The sequence below is a fragment of the Orbicella franksi genome, chromosome 3, assembly GCF_964199315.1.
Source record: "Orbicella franksi chromosome 3, jaOrbFran1.1, whole genome shotgun sequence".
In the NCBI taxonomy this organism is placed as follows: domain Eukaryota; kingdom Metazoa; phylum Cnidaria; class Anthozoa; order Scleractinia; family Merulinidae; genus Orbicella; species Orbicella franksi.
Window position 1 is genome coordinate 9,410,745 of NC_138147.1, and position 18,611 is coordinate 9,429,355.

The 18,611-nt window shown below is 41.1% G+C and overlaps 1 protein-coding gene across 1 annotated transcript; it reads right to left on the minus strand.

Moving 5' to 3' along the window:
* Positions 1 to 1,834: 1,834 nt before the first annotated feature.
* Positions 1,835 to 18,541, minus strand: LOC145481144 (transient receptor potential cation channel subfamily A member 1-like). The gene is made up of 10 exons (XM_081459552.1): positions 17,423 to 18,541; positions 14,639 to 14,979; positions 13,310 to 13,580; positions 12,334 to 12,664; positions 11,763 to 11,959; positions 9,210 to 9,539; positions 6,734 to 7,688; positions 5,414 to 5,623; positions 4,531 to 4,706; positions 1,835 to 3,672 (listed from the first exon to the last, which is right to left on the minus strand). The coding sequence occupies exons 1-10, from the start codon at positions 17,824 to 17,826 to the stop codon at positions 3,330 to 3,332; spliced, it is 3,558 nt and encodes a 1,185-aa protein (XP_081315678.1). The 5' UTR covers positions 17,827 to 18,541; the 3' UTR covers positions 1,835 to 3,329.
* Between the last annotated feature and the right edge of the window lie 70 nt (positions 18,542 to 18,611).

The window sequence follows — 18,611 nt, forward strand, 5'->3', positions numbered from 1 at the left end:
GCGACGCTTTTCACAAGTAATTACAATTATCGAGTTGTGCATGTCTTAACAGCTTTTCTACAAACTATCGTTCATATTTGTTGAAACTGATCTATATCTGTGGTCACTTTCTGACTGTAAACAACTGTCGCTATGGCCGTTGCTTCGTAAAACAATTTTTACCACTGTTTACTTTCCTTGAATTTCACACCCATCTAAAAGAGGCAAATTCCTAAGACCGTTTTAAAAGGCTTTTTGCAAGCGTTCAAGGCCTTTAAATCTTGTATTTTTTTTTAAAAACTGATTGCATTTTTCCTGAACGTCGTCATTTTTTAGCCTTGCGGGCCACGTTAACACTGATGCGTACCCATTGTAATTTGACCGGGCGGTGTTGAAGTTGGTTTGGGAGTAATTTTGCGCCAGGTCTTGTTTTTACGTAAACAGAAGCTGTCAGAGCTACAGATTATTCACTTTACGGAGACCAAAGGTCCATAAGCGACGTACCTTCGTCTTTTTTAGATCACTGCGAATATTAACGAACGAAAGAAGACGAAATAAGAAGTCTTGGGTTCGACTCCTGTCTGGAAAACTCGGATTTCTTAATTTTTTCTTCTGAGTATGCCTGTGACAGTGACAGAACAACCAATTTGAATCAATGATCATTTCACGAAAAACATTTTTCAGTTAGTAGGAAAGACTACAAAAGTCACACACAAAAAAAGAAACAAACGGCTAAAAACACTGAGGCTTTCAGGATTCGAACCTACTAGTACCAACCCTGGCGACAATGATCCATATGAACACTTAAAAAAGTTCACGTGTCCAGTAGTCATGCAAATTTATGGAAGAAAACAGGGGCGTAGCCAGGATTCTACAAAGGTGGAGTCACATTGTGTCAAAGTGAGGGTACTCACCAGATTGTCCTGTCGTTTCTGCCATCTGTTGTAGGTTGCTTGCTTAAAAATAAAAAAGCTTAAAAAAGGGGGCTCACGGACACCCCAGGACCTCACCCCCTAGCTACGCCCCTGGAAAAGAAAGTATTTACATAAAACAAGATTGGTTTACCATTTTGGCACCAACGTGACTGCCGTTTCATTGTGTGGCTGCCGTGACGCCATGTCAAAACACTATATCTATAGATCACTCTCTTCTGCCAAAGCAAAACGAAACAAAACAAAAGTAAAATAAAAACAAACTCAAACATAACAGTTTCATTATTACAAAAGAAACTCATTTTCTCTTGATTATTACCAAAACAAACTTTGTTATGCAGTATTGCGTCAGATGCATCAGCATGCCAATAAATTAAAACAGAAACCACTCAGTTTGTTATCCAGCACCACAGTACAGTGTGTGTACATAACCCTTTGGATTCTTTATTTGCAAAATAACATGCCAATTTTCAGCATCATCACACTGTCAAGCAGAATCCCGAGAACTGCGGTCAAATTTCATTAAAACGCCCTGAGGTGGAGCGATCGGGCTCATTTCCGGTGGAGGGGAGGGAGCTATCAACCTCGTTTCCGGGGCTTTTAACCCTGGGAACAAGGTTCAGGGGCTATTATAGGGACGGGGGAACTTATTATCGAAAGGAATTATTATTGCCAAAAAGAGTTGGGTTTATATTTTACAAGGAATTACCTGCGTCTAAAATGTTTGTGCGTATAATGAAAACTCTAAACTTGGGGATATGAAACACAAAATAGCTCTGAGCATACTTTATCTACATATAAGGCCTATCTTACTTTCCAATAGGAGGAGTGTAATCGAAAAAAGTTACATAACTAAATCTAAGAAATAAATACAAGTCCATGAGTTTAGATTTGAAAGGGATTCGGAATGATTTTGAGGGGATTCCGGGGGAGGGGCTCTCATTTTTGAACTTTTGTTTGGCGAGGCAGAGTCGCCTGGTGGTTAGGGCGTTGGCGTTGTACTTCGGAGGTCCCCCTCCGTTCTGCTGTAGGTGGATTTGTGTTCGGTTGTCCCAGATTCAACTTCTCCGCGTCTTGTAAATAGCCAACTGGCCAGCCTAAAACCAGTTGGGATTTTTTAAAACAGGTTTTCAGTTCTGAATACCATGACAAAGTGATTTATTTTCTATTTTATTTTTACTTGCGGTATATGATCACATTTATTAATATTGACATTCCCGTTAATTCTCATAGATAGTAAAGAAAAGACAAATCACCAAACAAGTGCGTTTTTGTTTCAAATGGGGCTCTTCCCTTTATTTTCTCCAAACCTAGAAATAGTTTCACAAAAATATCGCTTTTTTTGAATAATGTACCAAACCCTAACAATAAACATGTAGGAAGATCTGGGACAAACTTGTAAATCCTTGTAAACAAGTAAATCCTTCAAATCTGAATATTTTCACAAATTCTCCATAGTGAGGTACTAAAATGCGCCTTACCTAATTGGTATATTATCCGACGCAGTGAGACGTTCGTCGCCCTCGTCGTGATCTTGAAACACTTCCAATGCGACCCTCACTGGATGGTCATACTATACAAACTAGTCTTTTGTACTTAGAGGGTTTCTTCAGAAATGTGTAACGTCTTACTACTGAATGTCACTGCGCCATAGCTGTTGTTGTATTGTTATTAAGCCGCGCCCGCGGCCTTCTGCGGTTCTCCTCGTCTACGTATGCCTCGTTGTCATTATATAGTCCCGCGCTTGTTGGGGCCTTTTGAGGCGTTCAGTTAGCTGGGGCGCAGCGCGAAAAACAGCGTTTTTTCGCGCTGCGTCCCAACTAACTGAACGCCTGGAAGAGGCTAGGGCCTTCTGTCCTGTTCAGTATTGGAGTTCGTTAAACCTGAAATTCGTCTCAATTTATTGGCGCTGAACTAAACTTGTACGAGGCACTCTCGTACCATTTCGTTCAAGTGAAATAGCGAGTAATTTTGTTCACTAGATTGTGTTGTTTAACATTTGCTTCCCTTTCATCTTGTCTCTAGATTTTGTCTTGTGCTCTATTGTTCTCTAACCATAAACCAAAATGTTGTAAAAGAAACTTGAAACGAACGCAAATAAAAATAATCAACGACAAAGAAAACGTTGTAAAGAAACTTGAAACAAGTAAACGGAAATAAATAAAAATCAACGACAACTTTTTTTCTTCAGACCGACTACTAACCACAGTGTATTTTGTGCGTGTTGTTGCTACTGACTATGGACTATCGTGTAATAAAATATATTCAAAATTATGATTCTCTGAAAAACATAATCCACACTGACAGCTACAAACGAGTTCATGTCTTCTACTCCCTAAAGTATGCCATTCAAGGCATAAAAAATACTCCCGAGGACACATGAAGTCTTCCAATCGACAACTCGCTGGACTCTCTAAACTAACAGACTGTAATATGTGGTTTAGTTTCCTGGGCCGTGTCTTGCGGCGGTTGCCCATCAAAGAAGTCTGGAGCCAAAGTTACCTGGTCCTCAGCCATACTGGGAGAAATCTGGTCCAGAGTTCGCGCGTCCATTTCGGCCTCGGGATCAATTTTTCTGGCCAATCTTCGCAACAATGTATTCTGAGCCTCGATCACATTAACCAGCGTTTTGACGCGTTTTTTAGTCTTGTCGAGTTGCTTTCTGACCTCGGTGTACTCTGATAAATCTGAATCGATTTCATTAGCAGGTAATCCAAACTCCTGCCTCGAGAACTTCTGCATTCCAAGAAAAGCCATCAACCTGAAATAGAAGAAGCAATATTTGTTACATTAATTTTTTTTTCACAATAACTGCAGAAATTCTCGCGCGCTCATTGGCTAATTTTCATCGTCAATAAGTGGACGGACACATGAATTTATAATTTACGCGAGTTGTCATTCTAAAAAAACAAATTGTCGTCAGTTTTTGTTGCGTCTGTCCTGTTATTGACGATGAATTTCGTCATAACATTGTCAAAGTAGTCTGCTGATTTGTCGATCAAAGGCTACTTTGGCAATGTTATGACGAAATTTATGATCAATAACAGGGCAGACGCATGAAAAACTGACGTCAATTTGTTAAATGGAACCCGAAAAACAAAACTAATAATTGTAGATTTTTATATCTTTTTTGTCAATATTTTTGTTGCAATTTTGACTGGTATGGAAAAGGAATTAACTCAGTACACATAAGCCTGCAAAAGTCTCACTAATCTCGTCCCTTGCCAATGTTTTACAGGATTACAGGATTAGCGGGAATTCAGATTTAAATTTGTAACTTTTAATTTCAGTGACATTTGAATCCCAAATCCTCTTGAATCATGCGGATTTCGCCCTTCGGTTTTGATTTTAAGAAACTTATCCGAGGTAAAAAGGCTGATTTCGTTTTAATTCTTGAGCCAACATTAACCGGTTTGGAACAACCGGACTCTATAACTCAAATCATGTCATTCTGTTTTTTTTACTGTTTAGTGGCACACCGGCGGGCGCTTAATTAGTGGCATAACGTTTCATAAGCGGGACCGTTTTTCAATTTTAAATATAAACGGAATGCAAAATATACGAAGTGCAAAACTGATTTTCTTCGCCGTGGGACTTTGTACCGGGCAGATCTACACACCTTTTCCATCGAGTCGGGCGATTTGGTTTGAGAACCAGTGATGGGTGGTACACCCGCCGCGTGATGAATCTTGGGTAGCCTTCTTCAATCTCTGCTACAAATTCGACTTGCATGGCCAACCTCTTTAGCGTAGCATTCTGTTGTATGGAGTCAATGTCTCCCACAGCAAGACCAACCTGCGTGTAAAAGGAAACCGATTTAAGTAGGGCATAACTGAGAGAAAATTTTCACATTTGTTTTACGAAACAGAAAGCGGTTCCGTTCAAAGTTTCCTACTCATTTAAAAGAATGAGCGAGAGCCATTAAGAGCAAGCGCAAAGTTCACGAAGGTGAAATTTGTTTATTTAGCAATATTTTAATTTGCGTTGTGTTCTTCCCAGGCTAACACGTTTTCACTATATTATCCAGTTTCCCCCTAAGCTATTCACTGACACTCACTGAGAAAATTGAAATGTTGTTTTTCATTTTCCAAAATCTGAAACAAGGGAAATAAAAAATCAAACCGGTTTCAAAACTTTAAAGTAAAAGTAAATGGTTCATCAATGAACGGTAGCCAAGGATCCAGGGTGGCGCAGTTTTCAATCGAGTGTCCTACAGCAAAAGCTAAAGTTATCACTCTAGCCAATCACAGAGGACGCAGACAACAGAGTGGACCAATCAAAACTTCGAGCAAAGACACGCAGTTTACGCAAAGCGCAGGAAAACGTGTGCAAACGAGCCATGAATGGTTTTGGTCTTACTTCTGATTAGATGACAAAGTGGCGTGGGTTTCATGAGACAACAGCATAAGGTAGTAATGCAAAACCAAAGCAAATGCGATAAGTAAAATCGCTCGAAATCCTGCATGGATTAAAGAGATGAATCTTTCTAGTTGACTACATACCAGAAGGTTCATCAGTATGATCGCCATAAGAAGCAGGAAAAAAGTGATGAAGACAAACGCAGCTTCAGGAAACGGATTCTGTGGTGCGGTAGTCGATCGCGACGTAGCATTCTTGCTAATGGTTTTAATGAATGTATCATCGAATTCGAGCTCCCCAATCATCATCACTGACACCTTGATAAAAGATCTCCCGAGATCGCTAAATGAATCCTGTGGTACAAACAGAGAAACGCATTAGAAGAAGGAATTCAGACTGGAAACGACCTAAAGTCGTGTTCTATTGAGATCAACCGTTTCTGGTTGGTTGGGTTTTTTTGCGTTCCGTTGGGGGAAAACCCGTGCCTTGGTTGATCAACTTTTTCATCCGGTCTCAAGCCCGGTTGAAACGGTTGAAAATGCATTTGCGTGATTATGTTGCTTGATTGTAGCTTGCAAAGGGACAATTTCCAGGAGTTACCGCGTTTCAACCGAGAACGGGCGGAAAAGTGTTGTATTGAGAAAGGTCAACCGTATCAACCCAAGCCGGTTATGGTTGAAACGGTTGATCCTAATAGAAGACTCCCTCCTATTCGTGGTTTGCGACCTTTCTCAAGAGATTCTAATGACAATGCCCTGACGGCCACGTTGGATGACAAGAACAATAAAACTAAGAAGAATTATTTTGTTCATTGCCACTCAACATGGCGGTGATGACGTCAGTTGCAAACGATTTATCCCCCGACCCTCCGACATCTGACAATCAAACAACAGAGTGCCTTACTATCCAACTTATCAGCTGGCTTTTTAACTCAGTACCACTACCCAATAACTTATTGAAGTAACACAGGACAACATGACTAACAATAGACGGACCTCATAGAGATCGAAACTTACTGGAACCGACCAATGACTGCTAAAGAACTTTACACGAGTCTTTCAGCCAATAACATCATGGCTGAACTGACCAATCACCTTTAACGGACCAGAACTTCTGGTCCGTTAAAATGATTTTATCACCATCGACTGACAAACACTATTTACTTGACTCTGAAGATGACTTCGCTCAGGTTGTTGAAAAAGGACTGGGGTGCTCGTCAGAAATTTTGGAAAAAACCCCTAAGAGATACCAAGACCCTGTTTTGTGGGCGTGGTTTGAGATGTTTTTCACTCCCGAGAGGTAACATTTCTACTCCCAATGACTTTTTTGGCTACCGCGAAAGCTCCTGGTGGGGGTCCCTTTGAGGCTGGACACCCTAAGAGGTACCAGCACCCTCCTCCTTTTTATGTGGGAGTCATCCCCCTTCGGATTGATGCAATTAATTTTTAACATTTTCATCTCACCTGCTCCTTAAAGAGGATGAAGAATACAATGGCAAACCCAAAAATGAAGACAAAGAAGACCATCAGCACCTTGAGCACCGTCTGGGTGACCTCTAGAAACATGGTGACGTAAATACCAAACAGGCGAAATCGGCGGAGGAATAGGACCAAGTTTGCGTAACAGAGGAATATCGACACCAATCCCACAACCCAGAGAAAGTAAGGATCTGTCATTTGGCTGAATAGATCTTCAGTGATATCGTCAGGCATAACAAATGGTATCATGAAGGCAAATGCGGTACCATAGAGCGCCCATTCGAGCAGGTTGCTGATGTCTGTGAAGTACCTAAAGCGTTGAATGAATATTTGGAAAATCTCCTTCACAAGATGGACAAGTGCGAAGCCAAATACTATATAAGAAAACCCTTTGCTAAATGCCGTTTCGACATCGTAAAATTGCGACACTTTGTCACATACCAGTTGATAATCATCTTCAAAGGTGCCATTGTCGTCAAAGTCATAAACGACTTCAGAGTAACAGTCTTTTCCGTCCACCTTGACGAGTGACGTAAAGTTCTGCTTATTTCTCTCAATGACGATAAAAGCCGAATAGAGGCCAACAAAGATCAAATACGATAGAAAGTTCAAGTAGTAAATGAAGCGTCCAAAGGTCGACCATTTCTGACTCAGCAACATCTGCGTTAGTGGATGAAGCAGCAGTTCTTTTCGCTCGTGTTTCACCATGGTGCTTGGTCCGAAGAAGCGTCTTCCATGAACGAAAGCTGGGTCGTCAGGGCCTGGGTCCAGAAGGCTGAAATCGTAAGTAACGGAAAACTGTGGATCGTTGGAGCTCGTCATCTCCGATCTTTTAACACAGCGGTCCATCAACAGCTCAGCGCTTTCTGGAAAGTGCTCTATTAGCAGCTTCATAGGTGTGTGGCCATGTATGTCCTTGTGTTCCATTATTTCAGGCCATCTGGTGAGTTGCAGAAACAGATATCATGATATGACAAATATTCAACACAAAAGGCATAGAACCTTTTCACTTTTCACGTGAAGGTGACCAGCGTGCATGCAAGTTAATTGGAACAAAAGAAAGTGTTCACATAAGCAGTGAGTTTAACTTCCACAAAATTGGTTTGGGACATCAGCATGGCCGCCTTGACGTCGTGTGAAAACACTTTATAATTAAAGGCTGCCGCACACTAGCCGATTTTTTTGTCGTAGAACTGCAGATTTTTTGTCAGGGTCAAATCGAGTTAAGATTTGTCGGGCTATCAGCTTGCCGCACACTAGCCGATTTTTTGTCGCGACTAACCGCGTTGAGACTTGGGGCCGAGTCATTCAAAATCAAGATAGCGCCTATTCCACTGACGTGACTCTCATGACATTTACTAATTGGTTGAGGCGCGCGCGAGCCCCGACAAATTGTCTTGGTCCACCGCACACTAGCCTAAAAGGCCCGACAAGACGTTTTGAGATCTACCACTGTCAGAAATCGCCCGAGAAGCCCCGATCTTGTCGCAGACTCGTCTGAATTCGCACCCTAGCCGAAAGTGAAGATTTTTTGTCGGCCGACAAAAAATCGGCTCGTGTGCGGCAGCCTTAACAAGAATGAAAATTGCACCTTTTGTCAAGTCATAACTTCACATGCAAATAAATTGGCATCAATATCGCAAACTTGAAAATTCATTATTCGTAACAAAAGGTACCCTATGCATCCTAGCAGGAATTTGAAGGAGGACGAAAGATAGATTAGAATGTAATGCAGCGGATTTCAGTTGCGTGTCAAGAAGTAATTGATTGTGCATTACTACATGAACGCGTCAAGATTGGTTTAAAAAGCTGGCGCCTCTTTTTCATCCAATCGAGGTAAAACCAAAACCAATCGTGTCTCGCTCACACACGTTTTCCCGCGCTTCGCGTAGGCTACATTCGTTCAGTTCGAGTCTAGAATGGTTTACTGGATTGTTTGTGTCTTTTGTGATTGGCCAGAGTGATTACTTTCGTTTTGATTTTACGACACTCAGTCAAAACCCGCTCTATTACTTACACCTGTGATTCATCGTAAGTTATTTAGGTAACACAACCGTGTGACATTCATATATGTTAACATGTTAACTCTTTTACTTTTCAGTGGCTGTTCGGTTGCTTTAATTCATCTCTAAATTAATGATTCCAATTCCAATCGTAAATTAGTTAGTTAAGTGCTGGAATAGGTCCAAAATGGGTAACGAAACGATCGTTGATCTCGCTGACATTTCTAAATTAAAAATGACCTCTTCCTTTTGGGGTCGAACCCTTGAATTGTTTGGAAGGATTTTAGTCCTCTGATTCGCCGCTGTTTTTACAAAGCACCAAGAATGAGGTTCCTTAAGAAGAAAGAGGAGTAAACTTTGCTATCTAACATAGGCTTACTTCCCCTTTGAAATGACCGAAGTGTACGTAGGATTAACGTACGAACTTGTTCTAATCACATAAGAAAAGACCATCTCACCTTTGATGCTTGACCATAGCCATGGCTACCTCGCTATTCCCCGCCCGAACTGCAGCCTCTAGACAGGTTAAACTCTGCGTGTTGCAAACATTTAAACTTGCGCCATTTTCCAGCAGTAAGTTGACAATGGCTACGTGACCTTGCCTACAGGCAATGTGCAAGGCAGTATCTCCGTCCATGTTGACGTCATCTGGTGATGCTTGCATGTCCAACAATGCTTGACAAGACTTTCCCCACCCTAGCTTTGATGTCCACATTAACGGTGTCCAGCGGTTGCTGTCTCTGCTGCTTGCGTCAGCTCCAAGTTTCAATAAAGTGTAACATACTTTCCTATATGTAAGAGTAAGAGAAATCCTTGGTTTGTCACGAAATGAAATTAAGTTAGATAGATGGAATGCATTTATTTCAAACGATTTCTTATGACTGGGTTGGATTTATGTAGTCCATTGAATGTTTAATTTTGATGCACAACAAAAACAGAAAGGTGGATCCACTTTTGTTAAGAGATTAAATGTAATGTATATGTATGTATACTTAATTGGCCACTCCCCATTTGGGCCTTTCAGGACCAGTGTAAACAAACAATTATAAATAAATAATCAACTAAACATAACTAGGTTAAAAATCCCAACTGGCGGGAGGCAGACCAGTTGGCTATTTAAAGGCATGACCGAGGAGTTGAACTCGGGGCTACCGAGAACAACATCAGCTAGCGCTAGCGGTCAGAACGGGATTTGAACCCGGGACCTACGGATTTCAAATCGGGCGCTCTAACCACTCGACCACGCTGCCTCCTTATTAACAAAATTAGATTTGAGTAAAATCAGTTTGAAGCTCGATAAACACAAAATGCAGGATAAGAATCACATAGTACGAAATACTGCGCTTAAGGTTACAGTATACCTTCGGGTCGGCAATTTTCTTCAAATTTGGATTTTTGGGTCAAAATAGTGGTCGAAGAATAATCTCTTATTTCTGAAAAATTTTTTTGAAAAAGGCTAAATATTGGCGGAGAAATGGCGGTTTTACGTTTTCACCGGAAGTAAAAGTTTACCTCTTGATTGACAGCCCTATGGCGCGTATGCAATCAACCGAGACGATTTTCGCGGGAATTACCTACATGGATGTCACGAATTGACTACTCAGTTGATCAGCATTGTTGTTCTGACTACCCAGCATTTTTGATATTAGGCGTGTCTCTATTAAGTTATAATTAAACATAGACCACGTTTAAACCATGGACCGGTTCGAAAAAGCGAAAACAGCGAAGAACGAATGAAAATACATCAATGAGTGAAGAAGCGAAAGCTCGCCACGCGGATGAAGCTATAGTAATCGTATAAGGCGGGCAAATATTCGTGGTAAGAGAAAAGAAAGGTTCTGTAAAAATTTCGGAACTTGACAGCAATAACAGGGATGCTGACAGAGACTCTTCTGATGAGTCCTATATCGACGAATCGTCGGACCCATTGAGACCATTTGAAATATTATCCATGCACAGTTGCCCACATACAGTTGCTCTCCGCGCTGTCTTTTGTTTGTTTCCTTCGCTCAGCCACTCTAGCGTTCGTATCCTTTTTAGTCTTCCCCATTTTGCCAGACCAGCTTCAAGAAAAACCGGGATACAGAAAAATTATCTCTCTGCCTTCGGTTCCTTGAGCGCATTGCGAAACAAAAGAGTTTTTTTAGAGATTCTCGCGTAAATTTCACCAGGAGGTTAACGGTAGTAAAGTTTCCCTGCACTGTTGGCTTAGTTATCTGAGAACCCATTTGAAGGCGTTTGTGGGCGGAGTTTGTTTGCGAAGCAGAAAATTTTTCTTAGCGCTGTTTTCTCGAATAAATTTTTTCACTTGAAGCAGACACTTTAAAGAGTTATAACTAAAAGGGAATTTGTTCAATTGCTCTTAAATTTGGACAGTGGCTAGTTTAACATATAAACTACAAAAGCATGTCTGGGAATTGTTAATTTCGAAATACTTTTTCTTCGAGAGCGATTTTTGTACGATCACTCCACATTTTTTTAATCCTATTTCGAAAATGTTCTGTAACTTTTTACTGCAATCGAATATGCCAAAACGCAGACACGTTTTTTAAGCGCTTTGGGCCCTGAAACCGAGGAAAAAAAATTAAATTGGCGAAAAACGAAATTCGCTTTGACTTGTAGTTTTCGAAAGGTGATTCGGGCGCTCGCATTTAGTGGTCGTGAAAAATTCGACAATTCATTTTCTTTCAAAATTCTTGGTATAGTTTGATAGCTAGCTCCATAAGCTTTAATTTGATCTAGGGGTTTAGGTATCTACAGCTTAAACTGCACGCGCTACATCGCTTGCGCGCGAGACACCCCTGAAGGTATACTGTAACCTTAACAGCGCAGACCAGAAGGATCTGAAGTGGGGCTTTGTCAACAGCTTAGAGACTGCTAAAATGTTGACCGAAAGTGAATGTTGGCTAAATGTGGTAACTGATTGCTGAGAAATGGTCGACATTTCATCTGGTATCCGAGCACTGACCAACCTACTCACACCCTCTACCACAAGCCTGCGACAAGCTAACCTGTGTCCATTAATGACTGCATTATGAAGTGGTGTCCGTCCTTGCTCATCTCGTTCATTCAGTCCAGAGGCCACTTGTCGTGCCAGTGCTTCCACCTGTTCGTACATTCCATACTGGGCAGCAAGATGCAGAGGAGTTTGTTGTGTCTCATCGTGGAAAGTGAATCGCGTTTGTTTGTCCAATAGTGCATCCATTATCTGGGGAAGGCAAAGATGGAGAAGATGGATTCCTCAATGAGATCATTTCTTCCGTTATCGAGCTAATTTTGATTAGTTTATGAGCGATATGTCGTGACCCAACTCAGTGGAATGGAAGGAGTCCACTACATACCTAACAATTTGTGTGTGAGTAACCTTCAATAATACCTGTCAGGTATCACTTAATTATTGATAATTTTGAGCTGAAAAAAATTAAAATTCATTGGAATTTGCTTCGCGAACGTTCTCTTTTGATTCAGTGAAATAGCGGTAGTAAACACTGTACGCCAATTTTGTTCAGCAGTGTCTGGAGTGGAGGAGAATGAAGAAGGCCATATGCAAAATACAAAATCGTACTTTCTTTTATTACCTACCCTAATATCTTTCACCATAGCAGCATAATGCAAAGGAACTCTTTCGTGTACATCCGGTCTATAAAGGTTCCATAGAACAGACCTTTCCTCTAGGAGCATTTGTAGTGTCTCCAGATTTTCATTTTCAACCGCCATGTGAATGCAGTTCTTCATGAAAATATCACTCGCTTTGATGTCAGCTCCTCTCTGGAGGAGAAGTCGAGCACATTTGGTCTGGCCAGCGGCTACAGCGTCCAGGAAAGGTGTGCTACTCTGTGCATCACGTGTGTCGATGGGCACGCCATGGTCAAGGAGAAACGAAATGAGGTCAAGCCGGTTAAATACAGCTGCCCTGAAACAAAAGCATAAATAGTTGTTCATTAAGGGAAAATATCAACGCGACAGAAAACGTATTAATTTGCGTCATCATCCTTATATAATCTTTCATAGGCTTCATGTTGGGGCGCTTTCACTTACTCATTAAACCTTTCATGGTACATTTCTTTACGGCATCTAATTGATACAGGGTAGAAAGAAGAGGGGGAGGGGGTTATCCCAGATTCGTTTTATGCACGAATTTTGACAAACTTCACGCGTCGCACATACTTTTAACTATTTCTAACAATGTTTTTCTTTCGTAAATTCACGAATCACGTATTTCACTTAGTTACTTTTCACGAGTCACGAGCTTATTTCTGCGGTCCTCATCACGTGTAACCACCCTCATAACAGGAACATGAAGTTAATAGTTTTATTTTGAGCTCAAATTTATTTCACCTTGTTTACCTTTGTATTCCCCTCAACATTACCTCCTTCCCTTTCTACTGTTTTTGTGAGGTGAAAAAACGTGGGAGAAAGGCTATTATAGACATGGCAGCAATACCGAAGGGTGACGATGGGTGACCATCGATTGAAGTGATTTACGGTTAAATTACGACTTGATAACTGAATCAAACAAGCAGGAGTACATTGACTTACAAAAGAATTAAAAATTTACCTGTGAAGAACAGATTTAGAGTCTGCATTCTTGACGTTTATATCAGCTCCTTTCTGGACCAATAACTCTACCATCTGCAAGTTTCCTTTCACTGTTGCCATGTACAGTGGCGTCTCGTTATTTGTTTTAAGGGCGTTTATGTCCGCGCCGTTCCCAAGACACACTTGTGCGGTGTTTAGATCGTTTGTTCCCGCTGCCAGATGAAGAACTGTGTTGTCATCCACATTCCGATCTTCCACGAGAGTTTTAATATCCTGCTTTGCCTCAGTTGCTGAAAGCAAGAACGTTGATGATAGTATGAGTGCATGGGCTAGCGCCATGATACAGACATCGTACAGCGTCGAAGGCCGCTGTCACAGAGCATTGGCACTGAGCCTTCGTTATCGTTCGCACTTATATTACTATTTTCTATTCATTTTTGTTTGTGAGATCAGGACAACAAGTTATATTTGATACCCCGGAAGGGGAAGAGGGTACTCTGTAAATCTTTGGGTAGGGGTGTGCCGCTGGGACACTGACACCCTTACCCTATACTAGACCATGATCAGCTTGATTTTGCAACCCTATTCTAAACTAGACACTAAAAACCCTACCCTATCCCTGACTAGCTATTGTCAAGGCAGAAATGTTATCGGTATCGTAGTCCAACAACGCTAACTAAACCAATATCTTAAAAAGTCACCTCCGAGTTTCTATTCCTATTATAGAACCCCTTGTAAAGAACCCCGTTTTAGACTAAATTATTTATACACTGGCCACTTTTGCTGTAAATTATACCCTATTCTAGACCAAAACTGTCTGATTTCTATACCCTGTCCCGGAGTAAACTGCCCGAAAACCATACCCTTCACAGCGGCACATACAGTACCCATACAGCTTATACTGATGGGAGTGCCCCCCTCCCCCCCCGAATCGATATCACCTGGAAGCCTTTCTACTCCTTTTCCACCACCGGCCGGCCGGGGGGAGACGGATCTAACAAGTTTCGGAAGCTGGAGGTAATCTAGGGGGAATGGAAGCCTCTTACGTATTCCAAGCTGTCGCTGATTTACTTCAGGAGTGTCATCTTAAAAGAAGAAGTTGCACAGTGATTTGAGGAAATCTACCCAGTAAAGCTAAGATCATGTCCGTCAAGTAAGTGCTCCGTTTCTCAGCTATAACTCAGGAAGAGGAGAATAAATACAGGTGAGAGGCGGAATCTAATTGGCTAATTAACATCCTTGCGTATTTTTTTGTGTACGTGATATCATTAAGTACACGCTCTTACATAGAATCACTGCGTTTTCATTTTGTCAAGTGTGGTTATAGCAATCGTTGTTTCCTATATACCTGCTCGTAAAATCAGAGCAGCGACTTCACTGTTCCCGTGGTATACAGCAGTATGCAGAGGAGTCATAAGCTCTGTGGATTTAGCTCTTATGTCCGCTCCTTGTTCAAGAAGCATTCTTGAAATGGCGACATTTCCACTGACACAGGCCAGATGAAGTGCGGTCATGTGGACAGAGTCCTTCGAATTGACGTCAACTTTGGCATGATGTACAAGAAGCTCCGCCACTTGCTCATTCCCACGGCGGGCGGCAAAGTGTAATGCCGTGCTACCATTGGTTGACGCTAAAGCAGGGTTTGCACCCCTCTGGATCAGTAACTTGGTAGTCTCGACGCAGTTGAATCTGAAAAACATAACGTTGAGGTATTTCATTGATAAAAAACAACCCTGATTGATCAGTCTATTTTCTGGGCTTTCGAACGAACAGAAACCGGCTTGATAAAACCTATCATGATTAGAAACCTTAGCCAGACCTAGTATTTGCAAAGGTAAATGAAATACGGTGTAAACATTATTTCCCCTTCTTTGGCAAAAAAAATATCTTTTAAAGGTAGGGAATCAAACTGTGAAGTTTGATTTCGAATGACTCCACTTTGTGTCAAGTATAAACTGTGAAGGAGGCGTGTACTGAGCTGGCTGGTGTAGCGGCTACGCTTGGTTTCAAATATTATATGCATGTTTGTTTGAGCCAGAGAACACTTCAGAAATCTGCATCTATTGACAAAAACAAGTGGGCCGGGACCGCACTGGATCGACTTGTAGATGCGAGCCCAGGATCTGATCATTCGTTTGTAGATTTGGCGTAATCGTTTTTTGTTTGATAGTCTTGAAAAGAAGTTTTTCTATACTATACTCGGACAGTCAAGCAAAACTGCGCTTCGTATTTAAGCCTGACCCAGTTATTTGACCTCCATTTATGTCCCTAGGCAGTTGTAAAATGAATCAAGTTAACAATGCTTTTTGCATAATTATGGAGTGAATTAGCCTTTGGATGTTGTGGCCACTAAGAATTTTAGTCCTGATTTTAGGGAATCTGGATGTAGTAACATTTGGTCAAAAAACGGTCAGTAGTTTGGACCCGTTTGATGGACATCCGTACGTCTTTACGAGGAGAATTTATTCTTTTGCGGCACCGAATTGCCAAGTCTTATTGCGTCCCTTTTGTGTGAAGCTCATAAAAAAATCTAACGTTCGCCGGCCAGCATAATTGATGGTCGTTAGAGTCTATTGAGGGTCAAAATTACCCAACCGCGGTTTACATCACGTTTTCAGCCGGTATCTTTTACACTTTGTTATACTGACCGTGGCTTCTATAGCCTATGTGTTTTGTAAGAGACAGTGAATAGACACCTGTACAAGACAGGGTTCTTATAATCAAAGAGCTTTTCGTGTTAGTAATGCAAAGATTATCATTCTATAGCTGCAGCAAAGGCAGTCACGCGGAAATGTCTTGAAAATATCTGACGAAAATGGATAAAGTCGGGTGAACTTAAAATTTAAGATATGGAAATCAGCCTGTAAGCCCATATGAGGTTATTTTATTAAGGTATACATAGGTATACATAGCAGTTTTTGTTAGGAATTTTGTCAATTTTCATAGGCATGAATTTTCAATGGGCCAGTTAAAGCCGTTTCAGTTAATGCCTTCATGTATTCCCGACTCAACTGATCGATCAAAGTTCTCAACCAGCTTAAGTTAATTTCTAAACGACGCGAGCCACGGACTTCTCTGAAAAGTTTCTTTTTGTACTGATGTTGACTGTCCCCTCCGTACCACGTAGTGCTGATAAGGATGTATAATAAGAACTGATTTAATTCTTCGAGCGATTGAACAGACTTGACTAAAGGAAGGAATGAATTATTTCATATAAACTTCACATCAGACTTGACTAACTTGGGGAATAGACGGAGAATAAGTTTTAATTTTGAGCCATTGGAAGAAGAGTTCATTTTAATTACGCAGTAAGAACTACTTATATTCTCGACCAATCAAAGCCGAGCATGCAGGAGTTTCCTAGACATCCAGTGATTGATTGATTTTAAAACTGCTTCACCGACGAACAGCTCTCAACCGACGAAAAGTTCACAAACGATGGTAAAAAAATAAAAAAAAAGTTACTGGACTGATCTTTGTTCGAACACTGAGCAAAGCCTAGCCTCACACCCTCGATAACACCGACTGCGATCTCGACAGGCCCCTGACAAGTTTTTGACTAGTGCCAGCTGCGTCCATCGTCAGTTCTCGAGAGAAGGAACTGATACTTGTCTTGCCTTTCTTACGAACACGAATCTATAGTTTGGTAACCTCTGTTACAATATACTGACAGAGTGTGTCATTAGTTTTGACTTAAAGCGGGAAATGCAAACTAACGCAATGCAGTGGGCTGTGAGTTTATTCTATGGAAATTTCTGTTGTTGTCTCTGTTGTTTAAGTTGCATGTCAACAGGGTGAAGTCATTCGAAAGTCATGCACGTAATGTTCGACTGAAACGTTTTGGAGTTCTTAGTTTTGCGTTTTCTTGTGTTATATGCTCAATGAATAGAATCCAAAATGATAGTACAAATGTATCCTCATATACAATCCTAAATCATCGACTTCAAACCGTTATGACGTTGTCTACTCTTCACATGTTTTTTTTTTTTCATTTACATTTGCTAAGAAGAAATGATATGTTTACATGTAACAGTAGAGATACGTTTTAAAAACTGTAAATCCGTGCACATAGCAGACCCATAACAGAATCGGAAATACATGTACTTCATAGTTGCGTGACAAACTGGCTTACCTTGCTGCGATGTGTAGCGGAGTGAGATTGTCTTCTCTCGATCGCACGTCGATTCGTGCGCCATGATCTAACAAAGATCTGGCAACGTTGGTTCGATCGTAACGCGCCGCTTGATGAAGCAGAGCGAGTCCGGACTGATCCAACTTGTCGATACCTTTGGAATTTTTCTTCAGTTTCCCGAGTTGTTCGTTAACAAGGTCTACTACTCCATCGCGCACAGCTTCGAACAGGCCGGTGGCTCGAGAAATTATAGGCTTTCCAAGCTCACTCATCTCCAAATTTAGCCTTTCTTTGCTCACATAAGATTTCTGGCGATCTTCGCCACCGAGGATAGCATTTCCATTCGGTTCGTCTTCCATTGGTGAAAGCAGGTAATTGCTGCGATAATTATTTCTATATGACATGCTATTCTTCCACAGTTTTGTCGCCAGGGTTGCTGGGAACACGGTCAACAAGTTTGGTACTTAATTATTCTGCGTTCACGAGCACTAGCTTGAACACAAATAGTCGGTCTCATTGTGTAGTTCTACTAATCAACATTCTTACCGTAATTAACATTATGATAATAACCCTTTTAGGTCAGAGGTGTCCCGCGGCGTTTTGTAATCTCGACTTTTTTTCTTTACTACAACTCAGACACCGAAAATGTTTTGCTCGAATGAAAAGTCGTGAACTATAAGCCGGCCATGAAAGTCTTAACTAACACAATTCACAACAAGTATAACAACAATATTACAATTTTCTCGAAAGATCGAGAAAGGTATAGTCCTGCATGGTCGTCAAGGAACACCCCTCTCTCTGATGTTTCGTGTTTCAAACCGTCAAAAAAAAAAAAAAAAAAAAATGCAGACGCAATTTTTCCATCAAAAGGAAAAATGCGGAACCTTTCGGAACAAGACAACGTTTATGCTGGAACCTTTTAAAATAATCTCGTCTCCAAAGAGCACTTTTCTTTTGGCGATGGAACCCGCGCGACGGTTCCGTCAGTAGAGAGTTCAAGCATGCTGTTTACGACAAACGGCAAACGACAAAGATTATCTCTGAAAGTGTGTTTTTTTCTTCTAATCCTTAACTAAATCACACAAAAATAGAAAAATGCCTCCTACTATTCACCGCAAATACAAATGTTTTCACTCTACTGTACAGACAGCTGAAGACAGACGGCAAAAGTTTCATTTTTGCCGTTTGC

Bases quoted from the DNA above. Each gene is read 5' to 3' on its own strand.
- LOC145481144 (XM_081459552.1), bottom strand. From the start codon at position 17,826: ATGTCATATAGAAATAATTATCGCAGCAATTACCTGCTTTCACCAATG. The intron at 12,665-13,309 runs GTAAATTTTTAA...CTTTTGTTTCAG, and splicing joins TCTAAATCTGTTCTTCACAG to GGCAGCTGTATTTAACCGGC. The intron at 5,624-6,733 runs GTGAGATGAAAA...TTTGTACCACAG, and splicing joins TCATCCTCTTTAAGGAGCAG to GATTCATTTAGCGATCTCGG.